The sequence below is a fragment of the Cnephaeus nilssonii genome, assembly GCF_951640355.1.
Source record: "Cnephaeus nilssonii genome assembly, chromosome: 5".
Taxonomy (NCBI): Eukaryota; Metazoa; Chordata; class Mammalia; order Chiroptera; family Vespertilionidae; genus Cnephaeus; species Cnephaeus nilssonii.
Window position 1 is genome coordinate 17,688,497 of NC_137076.1, and position 24,930 is coordinate 17,713,426.

Consider the following 24,930-nt stretch of genomic DNA (forward strand, 5'->3'; position numbering starts at 1 on the left):
AGGAATGAATAAATAGATGGGGTTAAGTAGTAAATAAGTAAGTACCATGTTGCTCACCACCTACACACAAGGCTCCCACTTCCTGCCTCTGGTTGGTGTGCCCTGGATGCCATGGCCACTGAGACAGACCTCTGGTGCCCTCACCTCCTGCAGTTGAAGATGGCAACGTTGAGTCCAAGGCTTCATCCAGCTGTGGACCGGAGCCCCCAGCACAGGACAGGGAGCAAGAGAGAGAAACCTCAGGGTTTCTCTGGGGCCCACTTGCTGAGCAGGACACGGCCCATCCTGACTGATGTCTGGAAGGACATCCCTGTTACACAAACTGGTAAGTGGGATGCCCCTGCAGAGGAGCTGGGAGACCCACCTACTTGGTAAACCCTTTCACGCAGTTTGCATTTTCTAGAAAATCACAGTATGAATTAAGAATAAAAATTACATTTAAAAAAAGTTTTATTCATGACTTTATTTAAAAATTTATCAAAATAACCTCAACCCTATTTTTGGTTCGTGGTGGGTGGGGGTCAGAGCCTAAGAAAAGAGACATGAGCAGGAGGAAAAGTCAATTTAATTTTTATTAAATATACTCTCTTGGCACAAATCTTTAAAATATATAAACATTATATATTAACAAAGTCTCTTCATGGCATCAAAATAACTCCAGACCAGGACAGGCAGCCAGTGGGGAGGGGGTGACCGCGGAGGGTGCCAGCCCGGCTGTGAGTGGGGTTGGGGAGTGGGTATGGTGCTGCCAAGGCCCTCGGGGCTGGGAGCGACCTTGGGGAGGCACATGGGCCAGTAGGACCTGGAGGACCCTCCTGCTCCTGCCCAGCCTGCAGCTCAAAGGAGGGTGCCGCCCAACCAGCCACCTGGTCTCACCCACCTGGGGTGGACCCCCAGTCCCTGGTGCTCTCTCTGGCCTGGGGCCCTTGAGCCCCCATGCTGTCTCCCTGTGAGGGATGCCCTGCCTCTCCTGAGTGCTGGGCAAGGCTGGGAGAGGAGGTGAAACACCCAACAGGACAGCGATCACAGGCTGCTTGGGTACCTGGGTACCAGAGCCTGGGAATGACACGGGGGCCGGCCAGTGGACACATGCAAGGACGGGCACACCACAGGTCACGGGTCCAAGGCAAGGACAGACATGGGACAGAGCGAAGGTAAGAAATGGGTCATGATTGGAAATGAGTGTGGAGCAAGCACACAGATCATTTCACACATGATGGGGCTGGAGCCAGAGGGGGCTGGTGAGGGTGTACTGTGACTAGACCCAAGATCAGCCAAATTTTAAAACCAAAAGAGTCAAACACCTTCCAATGTCATTAGGAAATGGGTGTTTCTGAGTCCGTGTGATACCCAGGGGAGGCGGGAATTTCTCTCGAGACCGGCTCCCTGGGGGTGCCCCGTGGTAACTACTCTTCTGAACTGCCCACCCCACGCCACACACTGTCACGGGCTCCCAACTGGGGAAGAAAAAGGCTACCAACCACCTCCATGCATTCCACTCATGGAAATCAGACAACCCTGCAGGCCTTAAATTGCCCCATGTCCAGGCCAAGCGCCCACTCAGGTGGGGAGTCCAGGATGTGACAGATGCTATAGGTCCCCCCAGAAGCCTCTGCGCCTGTCGGTAGAAGGTCAGGGCCGGAGGCTCGGCCTCCACGGGTGCAGCTGTAGGGTGGGCAACAGAGGGTAAAACTGGCTCCAGGGCCCCACCCTGGCATGAAGTCAGGATCAGGATCACTTGGAGAAGGCTGTTTACCAGCAGAAGACTCTGGGGGCTGAGGAGTCATGTCACCTGGTAAGTAAAGCGGGGAGGGGGCGGGAAGGGCAGGCAAGAGGCTGCATTTGTAGCCGCAGCTGAGCAGGAGACTGGTCCCATGTGAACAGGTGAGGCCAGGCCTCTCCCCACTCCCGGGCTACTCCACCCTGAGCATTGAGCATAGCCGGGGCCAATAAGGGGCAGGCGGAGCCTGGCTCTGAGCCTAGTAGGGACAGGGTCACTAGAACCAGGAGCGGGTCCACGGGCACAGAGCACCAGGAGGTGGCGCTGGTCACTCCTGTGTCAGGGCGTTTGGGGGGAGGGGCACTTCCGGGAAGCAGGGCCAGCTCCAGGGAGGAGGGAAGAGAAGAGGCTGTGGGCTCATGGCCCCCAACACGGCACTTCAAGGGCCTCTGGCGTTCCTCGCGGACCCACGGGCACTGAGCCCAGGCCCCCACAAAGCATTCCCACGTGGCTCTGGGGCAGAGCCCAGTGCCCCCTCAGTCCCCAGGCTCCAAACTGTTAGGGGTCAGCAGTCCTCCGCGCGCTGGAGCTTGGCTCCCTGTCCTGAGGGCGGCCAAGTGCGGGCCCCTAGCTCTGCAGGCGCCGCAGCAGAATCTGCATGAGGTCGAAGGTGGTGAAGCTGATGCCCACGGCGATGGGGCCCTTGAGCCAGTTCATGCTCAGGCCCTTGTAGAGGCCATGCACCACGCCCTCCTCCCGCACGATGGTACTCAGTGTGCGGGCGATGGTGGTGCGTGGGTGGCCTGTGATGCCAGCCGTCTGCATGCGCCTCCGCACCACGTCCAGCGGGTACGAGGCCGACTGCCCGATGAGGCCAGCGCAGGCCCCGAAGATCATGCGCTCGAAGGGGTGGGGCTGCCGATGGCCGCTGTACTCTGCGGGGAGGGCCAGGAGGGGCTGTGAGGGCGCCACCGGAGCGCACACTGCACCCACAGGCGCACCCTGCACCCACAAACACCCGCACAGTGTCGTCCCTGTGTTTCAGGACCTGACGGGGGTCCCCGGCACCTTCCCACCTGGGACCACTTCCTCACCTCCTGGTCTTTTTATTAAATTGAGAAATAAAGTTGTTGTTGTTTAAGACAGAAAAGCACATGATTCCAAAGACCCAGGATGAGCTCCCAGAGAATCACTTTTGTCTTCCCTCCAGTAAAGACATCAAGGTTTCCTCGACTCTTCCCCCCACATCCCCTCCCCAGCTCGTCCTGCGCAGGGGCCTGAGAGCAGGGGCCTGAGAGCCAGCAGAACTGTGAACACCCAGCACTGCCTCCCGGGTCCAAAGGGACCGAGGATGTGCAACCCATCAACAGGGGTTCTCCAACATGCGTTGTACATTTATAACTAGGAATTAAAAACGGGAGACACACTGTTCACTCACCACATTAGGAAAACATTAAGTAAACTGACAATACCACTTGGGGTGAATGTGGGGCCAGGGCCCAGGCAAGTGCAGCATAAAACTGAAAACGGGGTCTTGCACGCCCCCCCCCATCCCCCGCCCACCAAGGAGGCACTCCTGGATGTCCACTGATCACAGAAAATCTGCCAACCGCTTAAATGCCCCTCCCCTTACTTAGATGACTCAATACCGGCTGAGCCAGAGCTGCACTACCCAGAGGTGTGGAAGGTGACTCAGCTCCTTACCTTTTATAACCAGGAAACCAGATGAGGGATTGTTGCTGCCACATATTACGTGCACAAGTATTCCCAACCACGGAGAGGAAGCCGCCGGCACTTGTGGGGGGTGGGGGTTGTTATAATGTTCCCTATACTTTCCAAGTTTCTCAAAGTTAAACACAAGAAGGCACTCCTCCTCCATCTAGGCCACTCACAGGCTTTGTGCAGGTGCCTGTGCTGCACAAGTGGCCACCACAGTCTGGGCCACACTGACCTTTACAAGGCTGCTCTAAAACTGGGCATTAAAGGTCCTACGTCTGGGTTCCTCTCACGTTTCCTGGGTTCCTGACGTCACGTGTCTTCTCTTGATTTGGACCCTGAGCCCCCAGCCTGCCTGCCCCTGGGGGTCCTAGTGCCTGGGGGTCTGTGTGACCCGTGGGTGCTGCCCCACCCCCTCCTCACCTCTGTGCAGGCTCTTGAGTGTCTCATAGGTGAAGAAGCTCAGCCCAGCATAGGGGATGACCCCCAGCACGGTGGGCGTGAAGCCATGGTAGAGGGTCTTCAGCCCCTCCTCCCGGGAGATGCGGATGAAAACGTGAAAGATGTTGCTGTACCTGCCAGGACAGAGGGACCGGAGGGTGGGCTGTGGACTCAGCCCTCGCCTAGTGTTCCCGTGTTTTTAATGTGTCTGTGACCAATTAAAAATGAAGGCTCAAGTTTTACGGAAGCAGAACTGACCCCCAGGCTTAGAGAACGTGTTGGAAGCTGCAGAATGGCCTGCCCTGTGCACCAGGCAGAGTCCATGTGGTGGGTGCTGACACTACAGCTTCCTCTGTGGGCTGGACACAGAGGCCCAGACCCAAACCCAAGGATACGACGAACGGATTCGACCTGGGGGCCCCAATGGACACAGAGCTCCTGGCACCGGGGAAGGTCACCATGGTAGGACTCACATTTCCTTGGGGGTCACGGCCATGCGGGCTCGGACCAGGTCCAGGGGGTAGGTAAGTGAAGCAGCTGTGGTTCCAGCGAGTGCCCCTGCCAGGAGGCGAGGCCAAGGGGGCAGGGCTCTGAAAGGGGGGAGGGGGAGGAGAGACGGTGAGACCCCAAGGCCCACAGGAGGGAGGCCCAGCCCAAGGCCCACAGCTCTCAGTGCGGAGCAACCACGGACAGGGGGGTCGGCTTTCTGGTAGCTGAGATGGTGGAGTCTCTCGGTGGACGGTTCAATCGGTGAATGGCAGGGACCTGGGTTCTAACATGGTGAGCATGTGAAAGGAAGACAGAAGCGCAGGGGACAGGGGCATTGAGAGGGTTAGGGGGGGTGGGGGCCTCACTCTCCACGGAAGCCGTAGTAGCGGCCCAAGACTCGCTTGTACTCCTCGTGTGCGCTGAACTGGATGGCAGCATAGGGCACCACGCGCACCATGGTGGCCGAGTTCCCGCGCCACAGGCTGAAGAAGCCCTCGTTGAGGTAGGTGAAGTAGAGCAGCCGGAAGGCCTCCTAGAGGGGGGCAAGGTCAACACCTCCACGGTCCTTTCCTCTCCCTGCTCCGTGAGCTCCTTGCTTCTTTGTCCAGCCCTGTGCCTGGGGGCCCCACCTACCCCCTACATTCTCTGCCCACACAGCCCTCCACCCTGGGAACTGTAAAATGAGAGGGGAACGCCAGGTTTTTGCAAAGCAGGCTCAGAGCCCCACACAGGGTGTTTTGTTGATGTTTGTCTGGTAGTCTAGCTTTTAAAAATGTTTTCTTTTCTTTATTAAGTAACACCTGCTCTATGTTTAAAAATAAATGTGAAAATATGGGTTTAAAACATCAAGTCACCTCACCCCCGGCCCTAGGACAGGCACCCTCCTGTCAATTCCCAGTGGGCTGCATCCAGGCAGTGCTCAGGGTGCCAGGACACCTGGGCTCCAGCCTCGGGGGGAACCAAAGGGGAAAAGCATCTCCCCACTTCCCCCACCCCCAGGCCTCCACAGCCTCCTGCCAGCCCAGCAGGGCAGCTGGCGACAGTCCCAGAGCCAGAGCCAGGAGTTGGTGACCTAGTGGCTCACCTTCGCAGAAAATCTTTTTGAAGATACTGGGGGAGGAAAAAACAACACAAAACAGACCATTAGATGCGAAGGAGAGGACCCCCCCAAGTCTGCATGACCCCCTACTGCAGGAAACTGGTCTAAGCTGGGAAATGACAGCAGCCCCTGAGCATGTTCCCTACCCCCCAAAGGGCTGAGGCGGTAGAGTCCTGAGCAGGATCACTCTCCTCCCAGGAACCTCCTCATCCCCTGTACCCGGCCACTCTCATGCCAACCTGTCCCCAGGAAGTGGGGGTGAACTGCCCAGGGGTCTGTGGGAGGACGTGCCTCTGGAGGGTTGACAGTATCCCCACCCAACCAAACCCCTTTGAGGAAGGTGTCACAGTCCTTAGCCATGTGGGGATCAGTCCAGGGGATCCAACTCCCCCAGGACAAGGCCAGGGAGGTCTCTGTCTTGTAGCCTCCCGCTCCTCACTTCCTGAGCCTCTACTTTGTTTCCAGCACACCCCTGCACTCTCGTCTGCGTGGACGTGTGCACGCGCACTGCCTTCAGAGTTACAGCAGTCCCTGCAGGCGCTACACTTCAGGTTCACCAGGTAAAAACGCAGCTGACACGGAGGAAGGAACACAGGGAAGCTCCCTCATGCCTGCTCTTTCCACAGCCTCTGGAAAGGGGGTTGATGTTATCGTCCTCGTTGTCTAGATAAGGAAACCGAGGCACAGAGAAGCTAAGGTACCAGCTCAAGGAATTGGGGAGGGCTTCTCTTTCAAAACAGCTGAAGGACGGGGGTCTCAGGTTGTGGCCACGCTCCTGCCTGGTGCCGAGCAGGCACTGGCCACTGCACAGGATGGAAAGGCCTCATCTTCAGGGGACCCGGAGCCTGTTTAACCCTCAGGAGAGAGAGATGGTTTCTTGAACTGTGTTCCCCAAAAAGACATGGCCATGTCCTCACCCCCGGGACCTTGCGGAAATGAGGCCTTTGCAGATGTCATTAAATTAAACCGAGGTTGTATTGGAGTGGGGTCAGCCCTAACCGAATGATCGGTGTCCTCATGAGAGGAGAGGACACAGGCAAGAAGGGAAGGCAGACACTGGAGCGATGCAGCCACAAGCCAAGGATGCTTGGCGCCCCCAGAGCTGGGAAAGGCCAGAAGGGCTCTTCTCCTGGAGCCTCCAGAAGGAACCAACTCTGCCAGCACCTTAGTTCAGACTTCTGGCCTTGGAAATGCGAGGGAATAAATTCCCGTTCTAAGCTGCCTGGTGTGTGGTTCTGTGTGCTGGCCGCCCCAGGCCACCACCTCACAGTGCAGTTCGGGGAGCTGTGAAGAGGGTGACTGCCTGGCAGCATCTCTATCACAGAGGGACAGACAGACAGACAGCTTTTACCTTGGAAAATGATTTTGGTTCGGTCCAAGGGAGCTACTGCCGTTTTGGCAAGAGCGCCAGCCAGGGCCCCAGAAAAGAGGGAGCTGAGAACTTGCCTGTGATCGCTCTGCAAGAAACACATGAACACACGTCTGTTGTCAGAGAAGGAGGGAGAGGTCTGCTCCCCGGGGGGTGGCACCAAGATCCCCTTTCCTCACCCTCCCTCACCCCCCTGCCCTGGTCCAGGGCGGAGACATGCACAGCAGCGTGAGTGTCCTGGCCCTCACGGGCCCTGGACAAGCAGAGGTGGGTCCAGGCCTCAGCGCCCTCACAGGATGCGGTGAAAAACCTCCCCGCTGCCAGGGACCATCCATGAGAGGTGATGCCCTGTCTGGGCCACAATGGGACTGACTCCAAACAGAAGTCACCCCTGACCCATCCTGTAAGCCTTGGTTCTGTCCACCCACGTGTGCCGGAGTCTTGCATTGTAGTGTTTCAGGGCAAAGTCATGAGGGCCCTTGTGGTGGTGGGGGGACAGGCAGGGGGTGCTGGCAAGAGGACCCTGCCTGTGTCAGTATGTCCCCTTTCTACATCTTTCTGTCAGGACTTCAGGGACTGGTGTCTGTGGCCCTTCAGCCAAGGCAAGGGAGATGGGGACGGTGGCTGGCCTGCCATTCCCATGGCAGCCTCAGGGCCAGCACTTTCCCCGTCTTCTAGAGGCTCTCCAAGTCCTCCTTGTGCAGCCTCTCTCCCGCCTTCCTTCCCTTCCATGTCCAACCGAGTCCTGGGCAGTCTCACTAGGTTGGAGTCTATATTCCTCCACCTGACTCGCACAAGCAACTGCGGTGAGCACTCTGCAATGTTCTGGACTGGAGGTGCCCTCATCTCTCCTTCGTCAGCAATGAGCAAGAATGGCAAGGATCAGGTCGTTCAATGACCCCAGGAATCCATGAAGTCCCACAAAGACAAGGTGCCCTGAGGGGTCTGGAGACATGCGGTGCAGAGTGGGGGTATGTATGAGCCCCACCAGCCCCCTCAGGGCCACCCCCCATGACCTACGGAGAGAGCAAGACATGAACTAAATCTTCAGACAGAGGTGCACAGTCGCCAATCCAGGTGGGGGCCACAAAGAGGCTGGCTTTTGCCCAGAGAGACATGGAGAAGCACAGAGTGGACAGGCCATTTCACCATGACCAGGGAAGAGGTGGCTCCTGCAGTAATCGAGATGGAGCGGCAGAGACTGAGACCACAGAGGGTGCAACAGGGGAGACTGTGAGGGCATTTGGGGGGTCAAACTGGCAGCCTAGGTCTGAATGGATATGGTGGAGCTCAGGGCAACCCCTCACCAAGTCTGCTCAGCTCAGCGGTGGCCCAGGGGTGAAGGGCCTGGCCCGGGGTCTGTCCACACTTCTGGCCTGATTCTGGACTCTGTCCTGACTGTAGTGACCAGGGATGGCCTCTCTGGTCTCTCCTTCCTCATCTCTGACACGCTGAGTGGTGTCTCCTGGTCCAGGTCCCACTCCCAGATCCTCTTCTGTGTGTCCCAGGTGCTCCCAGGGGCTGTGTGCCCTGCAACCCGGCCCCAGCCCTGTATGGCCCAGCTCCTTCCCCTTAACGCCCTGGCACCCCCTCCACCTGCCTAGAGAAGTGGTTTCCTCCTGTGTTTCTGAGGCAGAACTTCCCCAGAGGGTTCCATCTGCTCCTTGATTCACACAGGCCTGTCACTGGGACCCCTGCCTTTTCTGGGTCACACAGCAAGGTTCTGGTTGCCTGGTCCCGCTGGCTTTGAGAGGTGTGAATGTCAGGTGCTAGAAGGTTCAGTGGTACTCCTAGCAGCTGCTCCCTGCCTCAGTTTCCTCTCTGTGAACCAATGAGCAATTGCTCACCCCGCTGTGAGCCAAGGGAACACCCCACAACAGCTTATGTGCCTGTCGGCACTGAAGGCGAAGCCGATGTGTCCTTTGTGCCTCCCTCTGCAGGTCACTTCCTGTGTAATCTGTGGTTCTTACAATCCCAAGGCCAGCTCTGGAACACGTGTTCTTAAGCCCTGCTCTCGCGGGGGCTCCTGACGCTCTGTAAGTCCACTTCCTGGCTCAGCAGATGCTGCCCAGGGGCTCTCACTGACCACAGCAGCTTATTTTTTGAAGAGCTCAACACAGGCATCATCAAGTGGTCAATGTGTCCTTGTCCATTGTATGGAGGGATCCTGCACTCTGACGGAGAACGAGGGCCATCACAGATCCAAAGAGCCGTGAGCACTGCGAGAAGACTCTGGGCTTCTTAACCAAAGAAACAGATTTACAGGGTGAGCGCCCACATCGGCTGGCCAAGTGGACCAAGGCTGATGTCAGATGCGTGGCCGGCACAGAAGAAGATGGGCACTGGGTATCCAGACATGAGCTGGGAACAGACAGGCCTTTTGCTGGGATCCAACCAGCAAGTACAGGGGCTGAGTCTCCCTCGTGCTCTGCTGGGAAGTTCACTAAACTGGGAGGGACACGCATGCCTGCTGTAGGCTTACCCTGGATGCTCCACATGGTATGGGGATGGTGGCCCACCACACTGGCCCACAAACCAGTCCTCCCACCTGCCTGGCGCTCTGCAGGGCCACCTGGAATTTGGGAAAGGTCTGGAGGGTTGGGAGGATCACCACCTCAGCCTTGGAGCTTGTAAACTTTGAGACCTGCCCGCAGGCACCTGAGCCGTGCGTGCCCCGAGAGCTAGGATCGGCCGCGAGGGCCCTCCTCACAAATGAGCCTGGGTTTGCCGATGCTTTTGTGTTTGCAAATCCGAGAGAGAAAAGGGGCTCCAGGACAACTTCGGACGTTCCAGCCAAATCTGGGTAAGGTTTTGGCTCTTGCCAAGTGGTTGGGGGCCGGATTCACATCACAAATGGGGCAGCCGGCATCTCCCCCACCCACGGTCTCACACTGATGCAGCCCCACACCAGTGTGTGTGTAGGGGGTGATCTGTGATGGGTGCACACCCACAGGAGAGGGACCCATGAGAACACATGAGGGCAGGTACTTGCCTTTGAAGGGACGGATGAGGGCAGGACGGTGTCGGCATCCTCACGCAATCGCACCGCGCCTTCCTTCACACCATTACCCATTCCAGGCTGCTGGGGACAGCGGAGACCCGGTCCTGAGGAACAAGAGGGGGCATGAAACCCAATGAGAAAGGGCCTCCCCAGCTGCCTCATGCCCCATTCACCTGAAGCAAGAACTGAGTGTGTTGCCGAAACCGGTTTGGCTCAGTGGATAGAGCGTCGGCCTGCGGACTGAAAGGTCCCAGGTTCGATTCCGGTCAAGGGCATGTACCTTGGTTGCGGGCACGTCCCCAGTGGGGGGTGTGCAGGAGGCAGCTGATCGATGTTTCTCTCTCATCGATGTTTCTAGCTCTCTATCCCTCTACCTTCCTCTCTGTAAAAAATCAATAAAATATATTTAAAAAAAAGAACTGAGTGTGACTTCCTGACCTGCTGCTGTCTCCCTGCAGGGAAAGAATGCCACAGTCCCCTCCGCTGAGGGCTTAATCATTTACAAAAGTATTTTATTTGATTGTCACAAACTGGCCTCTGAGTCATCTGCCTCTTTAGCCTATACCCGTGGTCGGCAAACTCATTAGTCAACAGAGCCAAATATCAACAGTACAATGATTGAAATTTCTTTTGAGAGCCAAATGTTTTAAACTTAAACTATATAGGTAGGTACACTGTTATTAACTTAATTAGGGTACTCCTAATCTGGCCTTTGCTAAAAACTCAAGGGGCTAAAGAGCCGCATGTGGCTCGCGAGCCGCAGTTTGCCGACCACTGCCCTATACTGTAGTTGTCATTCCCATTACTTTTTTTTATTTTTTATTTATGTTTACAGTGTAAAATTTTTATATTTAGAATTAGCCAGCTGGACTCAGTGTAGATGATCCTAATTTTGTTGGCAACATCCATAGCATCATCATAGTCAGGAGCCAGTCGAACATATGCCTTTTTCTCTCCAGCAGGCCTGATCAGGATGTTGACCTTCACCACGTCAATGGCATAGAGCTTCTTCACAGAATGAACACAAGTATATTGTTGTCTTCTGTCTTCTTCATGGCTGACTCAGCAGTCGGGGAAATTGATGACGGTATAGTGGGCAAGCTTGTTTCTCCTGGGTGCGCTCTTTTGAGGATATTGGGGCTGCCTTCGGAGCCTCAGTCTTTAGCTGTCAGAAGATGGGTGACGTGCTGATCTTTTTGTGTGTGGCTATGGACACCTTTCGAACTTCTTTCTTTGCTCCAAAGCCTTTGCTTTGGCCTTGGGAGGGGTAGGGGCTTCCTTTTTCACTTTCGGCGCCATCTTCGTAAAAAGGGTCCCCATGACTTTTTATTTTTATTAATTAATTAATTTATTTATTTATTATTATTTTTAAAAATATTTTTATTGGTTTCAGAGAGCAAGGGAGAGGGAGAGAGATAGAAACATCAACGACGAGAGAGAATCACTGATTGGCTGCCTCCTGCACGCCCCACACAGGGGATTAAGCTTCCAACCCGGGCATGTGCCCTGACCGGGAATATCAAACCATGACCTCCTGGTACATAGGTTGACGCTCAATCCCTGAGCCACGCCAGCTGGGCTCCCCGTGACTTTTTATAATTGTCAACTTGTACGCCTACTCCCTCAGTAACAGAGGGAGGACACCAGCCATGTGTGGATACCACCCCCCCCCCCACACACACACACAGCTCTCTTCTGTGGTCAAAGCCCCTCCTACTGCATTCAGGGACCCCCTCCATGCTCTCCACTGGCCCCCTCCCCTTAAGAGGCCACATAATTCTGAATTCATTCGCACCTACCCTAGGGAGGTGCCCCTCACTGAACTGTATCTCCTACTGCCCTGCACAGGATCCATGTTCAGAATAGTTACCAGGTCGCTCGCTTTTACTGCTGGTGTGGGGATACCTGGCTGGGTCTTCTCTGCATGTATCCAGCCCCCCAGGTTGGGCCTCTACATCTGTGCTCAAGAACACGGGCTCCTGGAGCATCATCCAGAGCTCATCGTCAGTCAAATAGAGACCAACAGCCCACGTGGCCCAGGATGAGGCCTGGAACATGGTAAGTGTCCTCAGTTGGCACAAGCAATCCACATGCCAGAGCCACCTGCTCCCATGCCGACTTCCTTCAGTCCCTACAGGACCTGCTACCCTCCCCCTCTCCAGAGCAAGAGCCCAGGGTTCTGCACCAAGGTAGGCAACTGGGAGAGGAAGTTTCTTAATGTCCTTTTGTTTTATTATACCTTGTCTCTAGTAATACCGAATTTCTTTCTTTTTAAAAATATTTTTCATGTTTATTAGCTGAACAGTTATTTCTTTTTAAAATTTTTTTCTCTTTTAAAAATATATTTTTATTCATTTCAGAGACAGGAGGGGAGAGGGAGAGAGAAACATCAATGATGAGAGAGAATCATTGATCGGCTGTCTCCTGCACAACCCCTACTGGAGATGGAGCATGTAACCAGGGCATGCGCCCTGACTGGGAATCAAACTGTGACCTCCTGGTTCATAGGTGGACATTCAACCACTGAGCAACACTGGCTGGGCAACAGTTATTTATTTTAAGAAATATTTTAAACTAGGAAATACATTTTACATCATACATTCACTTATACTCACAAACACTCATGCATGCATGCCCTAAAGAAAACGAAGTTTCAGAAAGTAAAAGATACCTTTTTAAAAGTACTATTTGCTCTGCCATTTCCCCTTATCCTCTCTTCTATTTAATTTCAATAAAGCTGATCACAACCAACTAAATTTATGTCAAAATAATGGAACTCAACCAGCAAACTCAAACTACTGTGCTATAGGCTGTGATTAAAAAGGCGATCTTCATCACTTTATTGTTTAAAAAAAGAGAGACAACAGGCCCAAAATGTAGTCACTTGTGCTAAGCCCAAATCACCAAACTAAGACTTAATATCTAACTTTCAGTTTCCCAGGAGTAGAATGTTCAACCAGTCAACCTCTCCCAGGAGTAGAATGTTAAACCAGTCGATCTGGAATCACCTGGTCAGCACTAGTGAGGTTATCTGCTTGATACACCCCTGCTATCCCCTTAGGGAAGGTGATCTTTCCACAAACAATCTACTCTTTGCTATTAACCTCCTTGTCCCACTCCTTCTGCCTATAAAATTGTACAGCTCCTCAGGGCTTCTTTAGATGGGATGCTGCCTGATTCATGAATCTGAATAAAGTTAATAAGATCTTTAAAATTTGAAGTTGAATTTTGTTTTTTAACATTATATATTTTGTATCACATATTAATACTAGAGGCCCGGTGCACAAAATTCGTGCACTTGGGGATGGGGGGGCGTCCCTTAGCCCGGCCTGCGCCCTCTCACAGTCCGGGAGCCCTCGGGGGATGTCCGACTGACGGCTTAGGCAGGGAGCAGGCCTAAGCTGACAGTTGGACATCCTTAGCACTGCCACTGAGCCCGGCTCCCTGAAGGAGCGCACTGAACACCAGTGGCAGCTCCTGCATTGACCGCCTGCCCCCTGGTGGTCAGTGCACATCATAGTGACTGGTCGTTCCGCCGTAGGGCCGAAACTGGCTCTCCGACATCCCCCGAGGGGTCCCAGATTGCGAGGGCACAGGCCAGGCTGAGGGACTCCACCGGGTGCGTGATTAGGGCCCGGGAGGGATGCGGGAGGTTGGCCAGCCGGGGAGGGACTGTGGGAGGGCTCCAGGGTGTGTCCAGCCTGTCTCACTCAGTCCCGATCAGCCAGACCCCAATAGCAAGCTAACCTACCAGTCAGAGCATGTGCCCCCTGGTGGTCAGTACATGTCATAGCGAGCAGTTGAGTGGCCTTAGCATATCATTAGCATATTACGCTTTGATTGACTGAATGGCCAACCTGATGACCAGACACTTAGCATATTAGGCTTTTATTATATAGTATATGTATGCACCATAAAATAACTTCTAGAATGAGGGTGCAGCTTTCAGAACTGGGAGAGGTCCCCGGGATCTCGGAGGTACTGGGCCCAGAAGTTGCCCTCTTGTGTCACTTGTCACAGCAGAAAGATGCTCTCTGGGGTCACGAGTGCCCTGTGTTCTCTGAGGCTGAAGAGCATGAGGGAGAGGAGCTAGTCATGGCCGGGCCCTGGGGACAAGGGTTAGATGCTCCATGACAAGGAATTGCACACCTGGCCAGGACTTTTAGGAAGAGGCAAAACCCAGAGGGTACCTTGTAGGCATCATTTTGAAGGGAACACAAGACCGTTGGTTTTGCTTCAAAACCCACAGTTGGCTTTTTCAAAACAAGTCATCCATAGCTCAATACATCCATAGATGTATTTTTATAAAGAGTATCTGGTCAGGGGGAAATGGAACATTACATTAAGCCAGTTGTAAATGTTTGCTCCTAAAAAACAACTTTAACTCATACAACCCAAATACCAAAAAACACAATCTGATTTTAAAATGGGCAGAGGATCTGAATAGACATTTTCCCAAAGAAGACATACAAATAGTCAATAGATAATGAGAAAGTGCTCAACATCACTAATTATTAGGCAAATAAATAGAAAAACATATCAGCCCTGGCCAGATGGCTCAATTAGTTGGATCGTCATCCCATACACCAAAAGGTTGCAGGTTTCATTCCTGGTCAGGGCACATACCTAGGTTGTGTGTTCCATCCCAGTCGGGGCTCATAGGGGAGGCAACTGATTGATTTTTTTTTCTCTCTCTCTCCCTCCCTTTCTGTCTCTCTAAAATCAATAAAAACATATCCTCAAGTGAGGATATATAAGACTACAGTGAGGTATCACTTCACACTTGTTAGATGATATAACAAAAAAGATAAGGATGTGGAGAAAAGGGAACCCTTGAGCACTGTTGGGTGGGATTATATATTGGGGTAGCCACTATGGAGAAAACAGTATGGAGGCTCTTCAAAAACTTGAGAATAAAAATACCACATGATCCAGCAATTCCATTTCTGGGTATTTATCTGAAGGAAACAAAAACACTAACAAAAAGATATCTGCACCTCCATGTTCATTGCAGCACAACAGTCAAGACATGGAAGCAACTTAGATGTCCATGGACAGATGAATGAATTTTTTTAAATGTGGTACACATACCATATACAAGGGAATATTATCTATAATAATAAAAGTGTAATATGCTAATTAGACTGGACCGCCGAACGACCTTCCGGATGTCATTCCAGACGTCCTTCTGGACAAAGCTGTGGTGATGGGGGGCTGAGGCAGAGGTGGTTAGGGGCGATCAGGCAGGCAGGTGAGCAGTTAGGGGGAATCAGGCAGGCAGGCGAGTGGTTAGGGGCAATCAGGCAGGCAGGCAGAGTGGTTAGGGGCGATCAGGAAGGCAGGCGAGCAGTTAGGAGCCAGCAGTCTCGGATTGTGAGACGGTGCAGGCCAAGCTGAGGAACATTCTCCCCAACCCCCCGTGCATGAATTTCATGCACCAGGCCATAGTTCAATCATAAAAGAGAAGGAAATCTTGCCATTTACAACATGGATGGACCTAAATCAGACAAACAAATACTATATGATCTCATTTATATGTGGAATCAAAACAAAACACCAAGCTCATAGATACAGAGAACAGATGGTGGTTGCCAGAGATGGGGGGAGGGGGTGAAATGGGTATAGGGGGTTGAAAGGCACAAACTTTTAGTTATAAGTCCTGCAGGTGTAATGTACAGCATGGTGGCTATAGTGCTGCCTTGTGGCTCTCTCCCTCCAGAAGAAAATCTGTTTTAAAGTTGAACTGCACATTCTTCAATTCAGAGTGAAAGCTGAGGGTCCTCTGATTTCAGAGAGGAAGGGAGAGGGAAAGATAGAAACATCAATGATAAGAGAAAATCAGTGATTGGCTGCCTCCTGCACGCCCCCTATTGGGGATTGAGCCCGCAACCCAGGCATGTGCCCTTGACCGGAATTGAACCTGGGACCTTCAGTCCACAGACTGACGCTCTATCCACTGAGCCAAACCGGGTAGGGTCTGAGGGTCCTCTGAAATGAGCCATCTGCATGGTCTTGGGTGGTTCATGCTCATGCAGAACAACTGGGGGAACTGGATTTATGTGAGGGGTTAGGGTGGGGACAAGGGTTAGATCACTGGTCTGGGATTGTTTCTTAAAAATACCTTCAGCACAAGAAAATCTGTACCTATGTGTAGTGATGGATTTTAACTTGACCTATTGTGGAAATAATTTCTCAGTATACACAAATATAAAATGATTATGTTGTATACCTAAAACTAACATAATGTTATATGTCAATTATATCTCAATAAAAAATGCAAAAATGCTCCATCCTTCAGGTAAGAAAAACAATACACACAAGGACAAAGGACAGACGATGCATGACAGTGGGACTTCTCCCGGCTACCTCTATAGCAACCAGCCAGGGAGCAAACCACATCCCTGCAGCAACCGGCCTAAAACAGCTGGAACTTGGTCAGTGACTAAAGCCTCCCTAATTTTTGTTCCTGCTTTCAACTCAGGACCCACCAGAGAACGCCAAATATACCCCCTAACCAATCACATAGACTTCCTCATACCAACAGCCTCCAACAGGGACCCTAAGACTTCCCTTCTCCATCATAAAGCCCCCTCTGCCCTGCCTGCCTGAGTCTCTGCCAAGTGCAGGAGTGGCAGCTAGCTCCGTGGCTCTAGGGAACTCCGGACAGCAGGCTCTGCTCTCAGTTGGGAGGCCTTCTTTATTTCCACAGGTAACTAAATGAGTGGGGAAATCCCACAGCAGCACGTTGGGGGCACTGGGAAGGACACAACATCGCTTCTATGGGATTCCTGCCAAAAACACAGTCTCAGTCTAATGAGGAAACATCGGCGAGACCACACTGGAGCTACAAACGGCTGAGAAGTTCTCAGCAAAGGTGTGAAGGTCAAGGAAAGACTGAGAACCGTCACAGATGAGAGACTGAGGAGACAGAAGACTAAGTGGAAGCGTGAGCCTGGGCCAGCATGGGAGCACTACGGCAAACCGTGGGGAGGGGGCGGGAAACAGGAAATCCGAATTCGGTCTGGAGACGAGTTCCCAGTGTTGCATCAGTGTGAAGTTTCTGGTTCAGATAACTAATGTGATGACACAGATGCTCAGCTAGATGAAGTGCATAAAGAGACTCTCAGTTATTTTTGTCTTTTTTCTATAAGTCTAAAATTATTTCCAAAAAAACTGGGGGGGGGGAAATGCCTTGAGAAATCCAGGAGCTTCTAGGATGTGCCAAAGCCTTCAGAGAAACACATTCCAGGTGCCTGCGGCTCTCGAGCGGCTGGCCCAGTGACTGGGCTCCTCTCCGTCCAGTCCGTGTGTCCGAGTCAGGGGCTTAGCAGGATGGGCCAAGGAAACGCACCAGCAGCCGTGGTTTGTGAGGTGACCAGTGTTCCTCCTGGCAGGTACACCCTGACCCTGGCTTCTCCTTGGAGTGGGGTGTTGGGGGTCAGCAAGTGTAGTGCCTCAGGCCTTGGCCTTCACTGGGGCCTCTCTCTGGTTCTGCACACGAGGTAAGAAGGAGTAAAGAGGGATGCTCTACACAATGGCAGCTATTGTTTATTAAATCCCTCCGCCCTGTGTTCTCTGATCCAGCCAGTCCTAACCCCTGCTTCAGAGATGGGGTTGCTGAGGCAGCGCAAGCCCTTGCCGTAGAGTCCTTGCCTGAGACTGCTATGGTGATAACCATCGCCGCTAACCACCGGGGTGCTGCTGGCTTATCTCCCATTTTGGCAATGAGACTTGGAGAAGCTTGACTAGACCAAGACCCGAGGGAATCCCAGTCTTGACATACACCAGAAAACCAAGCTTCAAAATCATGGCTACGTCCTTCTGCACAGAGCCCAGCCCCTGGACAGCGCAACAGCATATCAGCCACCCAGTCTTGAGTCTGAACCCCCTTCATATGGGCATCTCCTTGTTTGCCGCCTTCATAGAGTGTTCACTCCCTGGATTGTCTTGCTTGCTGTATGAAGACAGGCAAAGTACCTATTCACCTCTGTGCTCCTAGGGCAGTGGTCGGCAAACTCATTAGTCAACAGTACAACGATTGAAATTTCTTTCGAGAGCCACATTTTTAAAACTTAAACTTCTTCTAACGCCACTTCTTCAAAATAGACTCGCCCAGGCCGTGGTATTTTGTGGAAGAGCCACACTCAAGGGGCCAAAGAGTCGCATGTGGCTCGCGAGCCGCAGTTTGCCGACCACGGTCCTAGGGCCAGCAGGGCCTGGCATAGAGAGAGTGACTTTCCTTATCCTGAAGGAACTCCAGTGATAAGGGAGGCAGATGTGAGGGTCCAGCTGCAATCAGAGGTCCCCTGAAGGCACTATCAAAGCCAAAAGATCCCGGCAGCTACAGGAGTCTGGGTGAGCTTAAGGGGGTAGACGGTGTGCCTTGGGGGTCTGAAACCTGACTGTGTACGGAGGACAGGGTGGTGTGAGCGCAGCGGTGTGGCAGTTCAAGGTGGGATACATGTTCCTGCTGTGCATCCTGGTCCTTGCTGCTCCATTCACTGTGCTGCCCCGCCTCTTGTGACAGCCCAGACTTCTGAAGGGCACTCAGGGCCTGGAGCCTGAGCAGTGGCCACTGAGCGGAACTTACTCCTTCACTCCTGATGAGAGGACCTTACACAGGAAGAATGGCACCGTTAGCAGGACCAGGCTGGGAGGTCCACGAGTGGGGGCTTTATGAAGGTCCTGGAATCCTCTTGTTCTGACACTGGGGGAAACGGTCTAGGAAAGGGAGCCCTAAGGACCACCTTGGTCCAATATTTAGAGAGCTGTGGTGGGCTGAATAATGGCTTCCAAAGATGTCTGTCCTAACCCCCGGGACCTGTGAACATGCTATCTTACATGGCAAAGGGGATTCTGCAGATGTGATCACGTTAAAAATCCTGAGATGGGAAACTGTCCTGGATTATCAGGATGGCCTCAATGTCATCATAAGGTCCTCATGAGAGGGAGGCAGAAGGGTCAGAAAAAATGTGACAACTGCCCAGCTGATGTGGCTCAGTGGGTGAGCGTTGAGCTATGAACCAGGAGGTCATAGTTCGATTCTGGTCAAGTGGGCTCGATCCCCAGTGTGGGGTGTGCAGGAGGCAGCCGATCGATGATTCTCTCTTATCATTGATGTTTCTATCCCTCTCTCCCTTTCCCTTCCTCTCTCTGAAATCAATAAAAATATAGATATTTTAAAAAGTGAGAACCAAGGCAGACTTCAGAGATGTGAAGTGCTGGCTTTGAAGGTGGAGGAAGGGCCACTGGCCAGACTGTAACGGTGCCTCTAGAAGCTGGAGCAGGCAGGACACAGACTAAACCCTGTAGTCTCTAGGAGGAGCACGGTCCTGCACACCCATTACAGAGTCTGACCTCCAGAACTGAAAATATAAACCCGTGTTGCTCTCAGTCTCCGCATGTGTGACAGTCTGTTTTACAGTCGCCACAGGACACTGACACAGGCTGTCACAAGGAAGACGTACAGCTTTTTGGGGTGAGGGCCCCGTGGACAGCTCACGGGAGTCACAGGGAGGCCGATTCCAGGTCAATGTAAACAATGAAATGCCAGCACAGCGGCCTAAGGGAGGATGGTCATTCACAATCTCTATGCCAGGCCCTGCTGGCCCTAGGAGCACAGAGGTGAATAGATACTTTGCCTGCCTTCATACAGCAAGCAAGACGATCCAGGGAGTGAACACTCTATGAAGGAGGCAAACAAGGAGACGCCCATCTGAAGGGGGTTCAGACTCAAGACTGGGTGGCTGGGCCAGCCTCCCTGAGGGGAAGTGTTGGAGCCAAGGCCCCAATAAACAGGGAGTGGGCAGGGAGTTTGGCAGTGAGACAAGAAGTATAAAGGCCCTGGGGCTGGAGCTAGCTGACCAGGGAGAGACTGTGGGTTGAGGAAGGCAAGGGTCAGTCTTTTGGGGCTGCAGTGGGGGAGGGGTGCAGCAAGGCAGGGAGGGCCAGAGCGTGAGGTCTCAAGGAGGGGCTCCGGAGTCCGCCCAAGCTCTGCCTGAGACCTGCGGGTGGTGGGGCTGTTTTCCAGGAGGGCAGGCTCAGATGGCACCAATGCGGGAGCAGTAGGCCCCTGTGTGAGGGCCTCATGACCCTGTAAGGGGTGAGTGGCCTTTGCTCCCCGCCCCTTCCGAACTTCCCAAATGAGACGAGGTGGTCAGCACTTCTGGAACCACCTGGTCCCATGGCACCACCAGGGAGGGTATGAGAGCAAAACATACAAAGCACCTAAGTTTACTTAAACATACTCTAAAAACCACCCATGTGGGCCCTGTCCAGGGGTCGCTACCCTCGCCCACTCACCCCTGCTTCATCATCCCCTGATAAGAAGGTCACAGTGATCATCCCGATAGTTCCTCATGGTTGTAGTGGTGGAAGGCCACACCCTGACCTCCTCTTATTCACTGGTCAAGGAAATGTCTCCTTGCACAATTGGGGAGGCACAGTCACAGGGTCAAGGCTGGCTCTGCCCTTCACCAGCTCCTGTGGACCTTGTGGCACCACCTGAAGTGAGGGAGCCAAACACAGGACCACGCTCTCTTGACTCATCCTGCCAAGGTCTGCCTACACCTGCCCAGAGAACCCAGAGTCCTCAGACACAAGGAATGCAGATAGGGCGGCCACTATGCAAATCAGCCTGCAGGCTCCTGGTGGAATGTGGAGTTACCATATCACCCAGCAATTCTGCTCCTGGGCACATGCCAAAATTGAAGACAAGTCTTCTAACAAATCCCTGTACACCAGGTTCACTGCAGCCAGTCATACTCACAAAAGGTGGAAACAGCCTAAATGCTCATCAGTGGATAAACAGATAAACAAAATGTGGTCCATCCATACAGTGGAATATTACCCAGCCATAATATAAGGAATGAAGCACTGATTCATGCTGCAGTGCTGATGAACCTTGAAAACATCACTCTGCGTGCAAGAAGCCGGACACAAAAGACTAATGACCCCATCTAAGTGGCCCCATCTACTAGTAAGTGAAACACACACACACACACACACACACACTAACACAAGGAATGAAGCTTTGACCCATGTTACAACACAGATGAACCTTGAGGATGTTATGCTGAGTGAAATAAGCCATTCATAAAAGGACAAATACGGTATGATTCCTACAGTAGTAATCAGATTCATAGAAACTTGAAGCTCTAAGGGCACTTCTTTTGCCTCTGTAACTTGTTTCCTGAGCCCATTTCTTCTACCTCTGTCACTTTCTATTTTTATTTTTTGTGTTTCTTTTTAAATTTTATTGTTTAAAGTATTACATATAGTAGTACATATATCTTTTTTTCCCCCATAGACCTTCCTCCAGCCTCCCCTACCCCCTGTCACATTCTATTTTTATTTTTTAAATATATATTTTTTATTAATTTCAGAGAGGAAGGGAGAGGGAGAGATAGAAACATCAATGATGAGAATCGTTGATTGGCTGCCTCCTGCACGCCCCCCACTGGGGCGGGGGGATGGAGCCCACAACCCAGGCATGTGCCCTGATTGGAATCAAACCTGGGACCCTTCAGTCCTCAGGCCAACACTCTATCCACTGAGCCAAACCAGGTAGGGCCCCTGTCACTTTCTAAGTAAACTTTCTCTTAGAGTTTGGGAAAAAAGGAAAAGAAAGTAGAAGGGTGGGTGCCAGAAGCTGGGGGAGGAGGATGGGAGTTAGTGTTTAATGGTAACAGTTTCAGTTTTGCAAGATGAAAAGTCATGGAGATGGATGGTGATGATGGTGATGGTTGTATTACACTGTGAATGTACTTAATGCCACTGAACTGTGCACTTTAAAATGGTTAAGATGGCACATTTTGTGTTGTATATATCCAATCACAATTTAAAAAATTCAAACACAGCCCAAACTCAGCAGTGACAATAACGATCAGACTGGGGTTACCTTTGATGGTTAATAGGGAGGGGCGCGGAGGAGCCAGTTGCAGGCTTAGAACACACTGTATCTTGGTCTGGTTACATGTGTGAACACGTGTAACAATTCCTTGAGTTGTACACTCAGGAGTTATTCAGATTATTGTATGTAAATTATACTGTAATAAAGAAATTTTTAGCCCTGGCCAGTGTGGCTCAGTTGGTTGAGCATTGTCCTTATACCGAAAAGCTCCATTCCTGGTCAGGGCACATGCCCAGGTTTCTGGTTCAGTCCGGATGGGTTGTGTACAGGAGGAGGCAGCCAATCGATATCTCTCTCTCTCTCTCTCTCTCTCTTTCTCTCTCCTTCCTTCCTCTCTCTCTAAAATAAATAAAAAAACATATATATTTTTATTTTTATTTATTTTTATTTTTTTTAAATATATTTTATTGATTTTTTACAGAGAGGAAGGGAGAGGGATAAAGAGTTAGAAACATCAATGAGAGAGAAACATCGATCGGCTGCATCCTGCACACTCCCCACTGGGGATGTGCCCGCAACCAAGGTACATGCCCTTGACTGGAACTGAACCTGGGACCCTTGAGTCCACAGGCCGACGTTCTATCCACTGAGCCAAACCGGTTAGGGCAAAAACATTTATATTTTTAAAAGATAATTTTAGACAGCAAGAAAAAACCACCCATACCTGCCCAGCCCCTCCCAGGCCCACTGACCCTGAGCACTGTGTTCCTAACTCCCAAGGAACTCTAATGGTACCAGGGGAACAATGTGCCCTAGTCGCTCTCACTCACCTTCCTCACCTGTGGAGAACGCTGCTGATGGTTTTGGCAACGACTGAAAGTTTGGAGGGCTTTTAAGCTGGAAGGTGGGCCACACTCGTAGAGGATGTCCAGCCCCCGTCTTAGAAACAGCACCCTGGGCACCCACTTCCTCTGCCCTCTATCACCTTGAAGAAGAGGGGCTTATCCTCCCCTTGACTCCATGGTAACCTGGGGACTCTGGCTAGATCATGGGCTCATACTCCTGGGTTCAGGGTGCTGGATCCAAAGAGATTTTTTTTTTGGCGGGGGGGGGGGGGGGGAGAGGGTTGGGCCAGGTAAGTCCTTTTCCCCCAGGGAGGGGAAGTAGGTCAGCCTGAGGGCAAAGCCAAGGCCTGGAGCGGGAGGCAATGTCTGTAGACTGGGGATGTCCAAGGACCAAACATGTGGGAAGAACCTGGGCTTCCCCACCCCGGAGCCCATGAAGCCCCCTTTCTGATTCAGCCAGTTCAGGACGGGTTTCCATTTCCTGCAGAAGCCTGACCCTTACCCTCCTCCAGCCCTAGGCAGCATTTCCAAGCACAGACACAGCATCCTGTGGCCCCAGTGGGCTCAGCTTCATCACACTCTCCAGGGCACCTTTGACAAGTACCATGAACTAGGATTCAGGTGTGTCTTTCCCAGTAGTGGATAAGAACCAGGGGACAACGCGCCCCTGGGTCCAGGTGAGGCCGTGGGCCCCTGGATCCGGGTGAAGCCGTGCCCCTGGATCCGGCCGAGACCAAACCAGAGGGAGTCGGACCTGCATTACCAACATTTGTCCACCATCCAGAGCTGAGGGGTCAGTGCCGACATGTACTCATAAGGAACTGGTGGACATTGATATTGGGTCTCAAAAGAACTGTTGGACCAGAAAGAAACTCACTACAGACTGATTCATTTGCCTGTCAGCATAACTATTATTGCTCGTCGCACATTCAATTCTTATAAGTATATCTCTAGTGACACATGATTTCGCTCATCTAGGGGAAATGATGAACAACATAGACTGATGAACAAGAACAGAACCAGAAACAAGGAGGCATCGATCGGACTATCGGGCCTCAGAGGGAGGATAGGGGAGGGTGGGGGGAGGGGGAAGAGATCAACCAAAGGTCTTGTGTGCATGCATATGAGCCTAACCAATGCTTAAGTTCAACAGGGGGTTGGGGCATCCATGGGGAGGGGTGTGGGATGGGAATGGGGGGATGAGGACAAATATGTGACACCTTAATCAATAAAGAAATTAAAAAAAAAAAAAAAGAACCAGGGGCCAGCCCAGCTGGTGTTGCTCAGTGGTTGAGCGCTGACCCATGAAGCAGGAGGTCATGGTTCGATTCCTGGCCAGGGCACATGCCTAGGTTGCGGGCTCGATCCCTAGTGTGGGGCGTGCAGGGAGCAGCTGATCAATGATTCTCTCTTATCATTGATGCTTCTATCTCTCCTTCTCCCTCTCCCTTCATCTCTAAAATCAATAAAAATATATTTAAAATAAAAAAGGGCCAGGTGCAATGGGGCCACTACCGGCCCCCCCCCCCCCCACTTGCCACAGGTGGGTGGTAAGTGCAGACCAGCCCCAGTGAACATTTATATTTTCACACAGTATTTCTGTTCTGGCAATCTTTCCATCTGTCAAACGAAAATCCAAAGTGAAGTGGGGTGGAGTAGGGGACTACCTCAGCGATATAACTGACTCAACAGCATTGTCTAAAAACTGTGAACCTGGGGTCACAGGATCTTGGGGAGCCCAGCCTGTGAGCCCCCCGCTATAGCCACTCCTTGTGCATGACTGTCCTGATACAGGAGAACCTCGTTTCTTGAACTTAATTTGTTCCAGAAGGCTGTTCGAGAAGCAATCTGTTCGAAAATCGAATCATTTTTCCCCATGAGAAAGAATGTAAATTGAATTAATCTGTTCCAGACCCTCAAATTATTTTGTTTTAACCTTTCTTATATATAGTACATGTCTAATGCATAGTTTAATCTATAAATAAACACGTCTTTTCTTAAATCTATCAAACCATCCCTACTAGCCTTAAACGAACTTTTCATATATCACTACCTTCAAAATGCTATCATGGGCTAACTGCTTTTCCTTTATCCAATAAACAAGTTTTTCTACCTATTCAATTGCCTGTGTTTGTTGTTTTGTGAGCACTTTCACACCCTTAGCAATATTAGCACTCTTTATGTTTTAAAATTGTGCTAATCATCAAAAGCATTCTCTCCTTTGTTGCCTGAGAAACACTTTTTGTCATGCTGAGGTATCAGCATGAAAGGGTTGTCAGGTCAAAAATTGAAGCTCTGGTCAACAACCGAGATTTATTTTTTCTTTTCTTTTTTTAAAAATTTTCCTTTTATTTTCTTTAAATATATTTTATTGATTTTTTACAGAGAGGAAGGGAGAG

At 51.7% G+C, this 24,930-nt stretch overlaps 1 protein-coding gene across 1 annotated transcript in view; it reads right to left on the minus strand.

Annotated features, from left to right (window-relative positions):
- Window positions 1–554: 554 nt before the first annotated feature.
- Window positions 555–24,930, minus strand: part of SLC25A42 (solute carrier family 25 member 42) — a 33,328-nt gene continuing 8,952 nt past the window's right edge. Inside the window, exons 2-8 of the mRNA XM_079771437.1 lie at window positions 9,827–9,939; window positions 6,817–6,922; window positions 5,451–5,476; window positions 4,732–4,898; window positions 4,351–4,467; window positions 3,860–4,011; window positions 555–2,655 (exon numbers count right to left, since the gene is read on the minus strand). Of these exons, the coding sequence (XP_079627563.1) occupies window positions 2,348–2,655; window positions 3,860–4,011; window positions 4,351–4,467; window positions 4,732–4,898; window positions 5,451–5,476; window positions 6,817–6,922; window positions 9,827–9,907 (957 nt within the window). The 5' untranslated portion in view covers window positions 9,908–9,939 and the 3' untranslated portion in view covers window positions 555–2,347. The remainder of the gene's footprint in view (window positions 2,656–3,859; window positions 4,012–4,350; window positions 4,468–4,731; window positions 4,899–5,450; window positions 5,477–6,816; window positions 6,923–9,826; window positions 9,940–24,930) is intronic.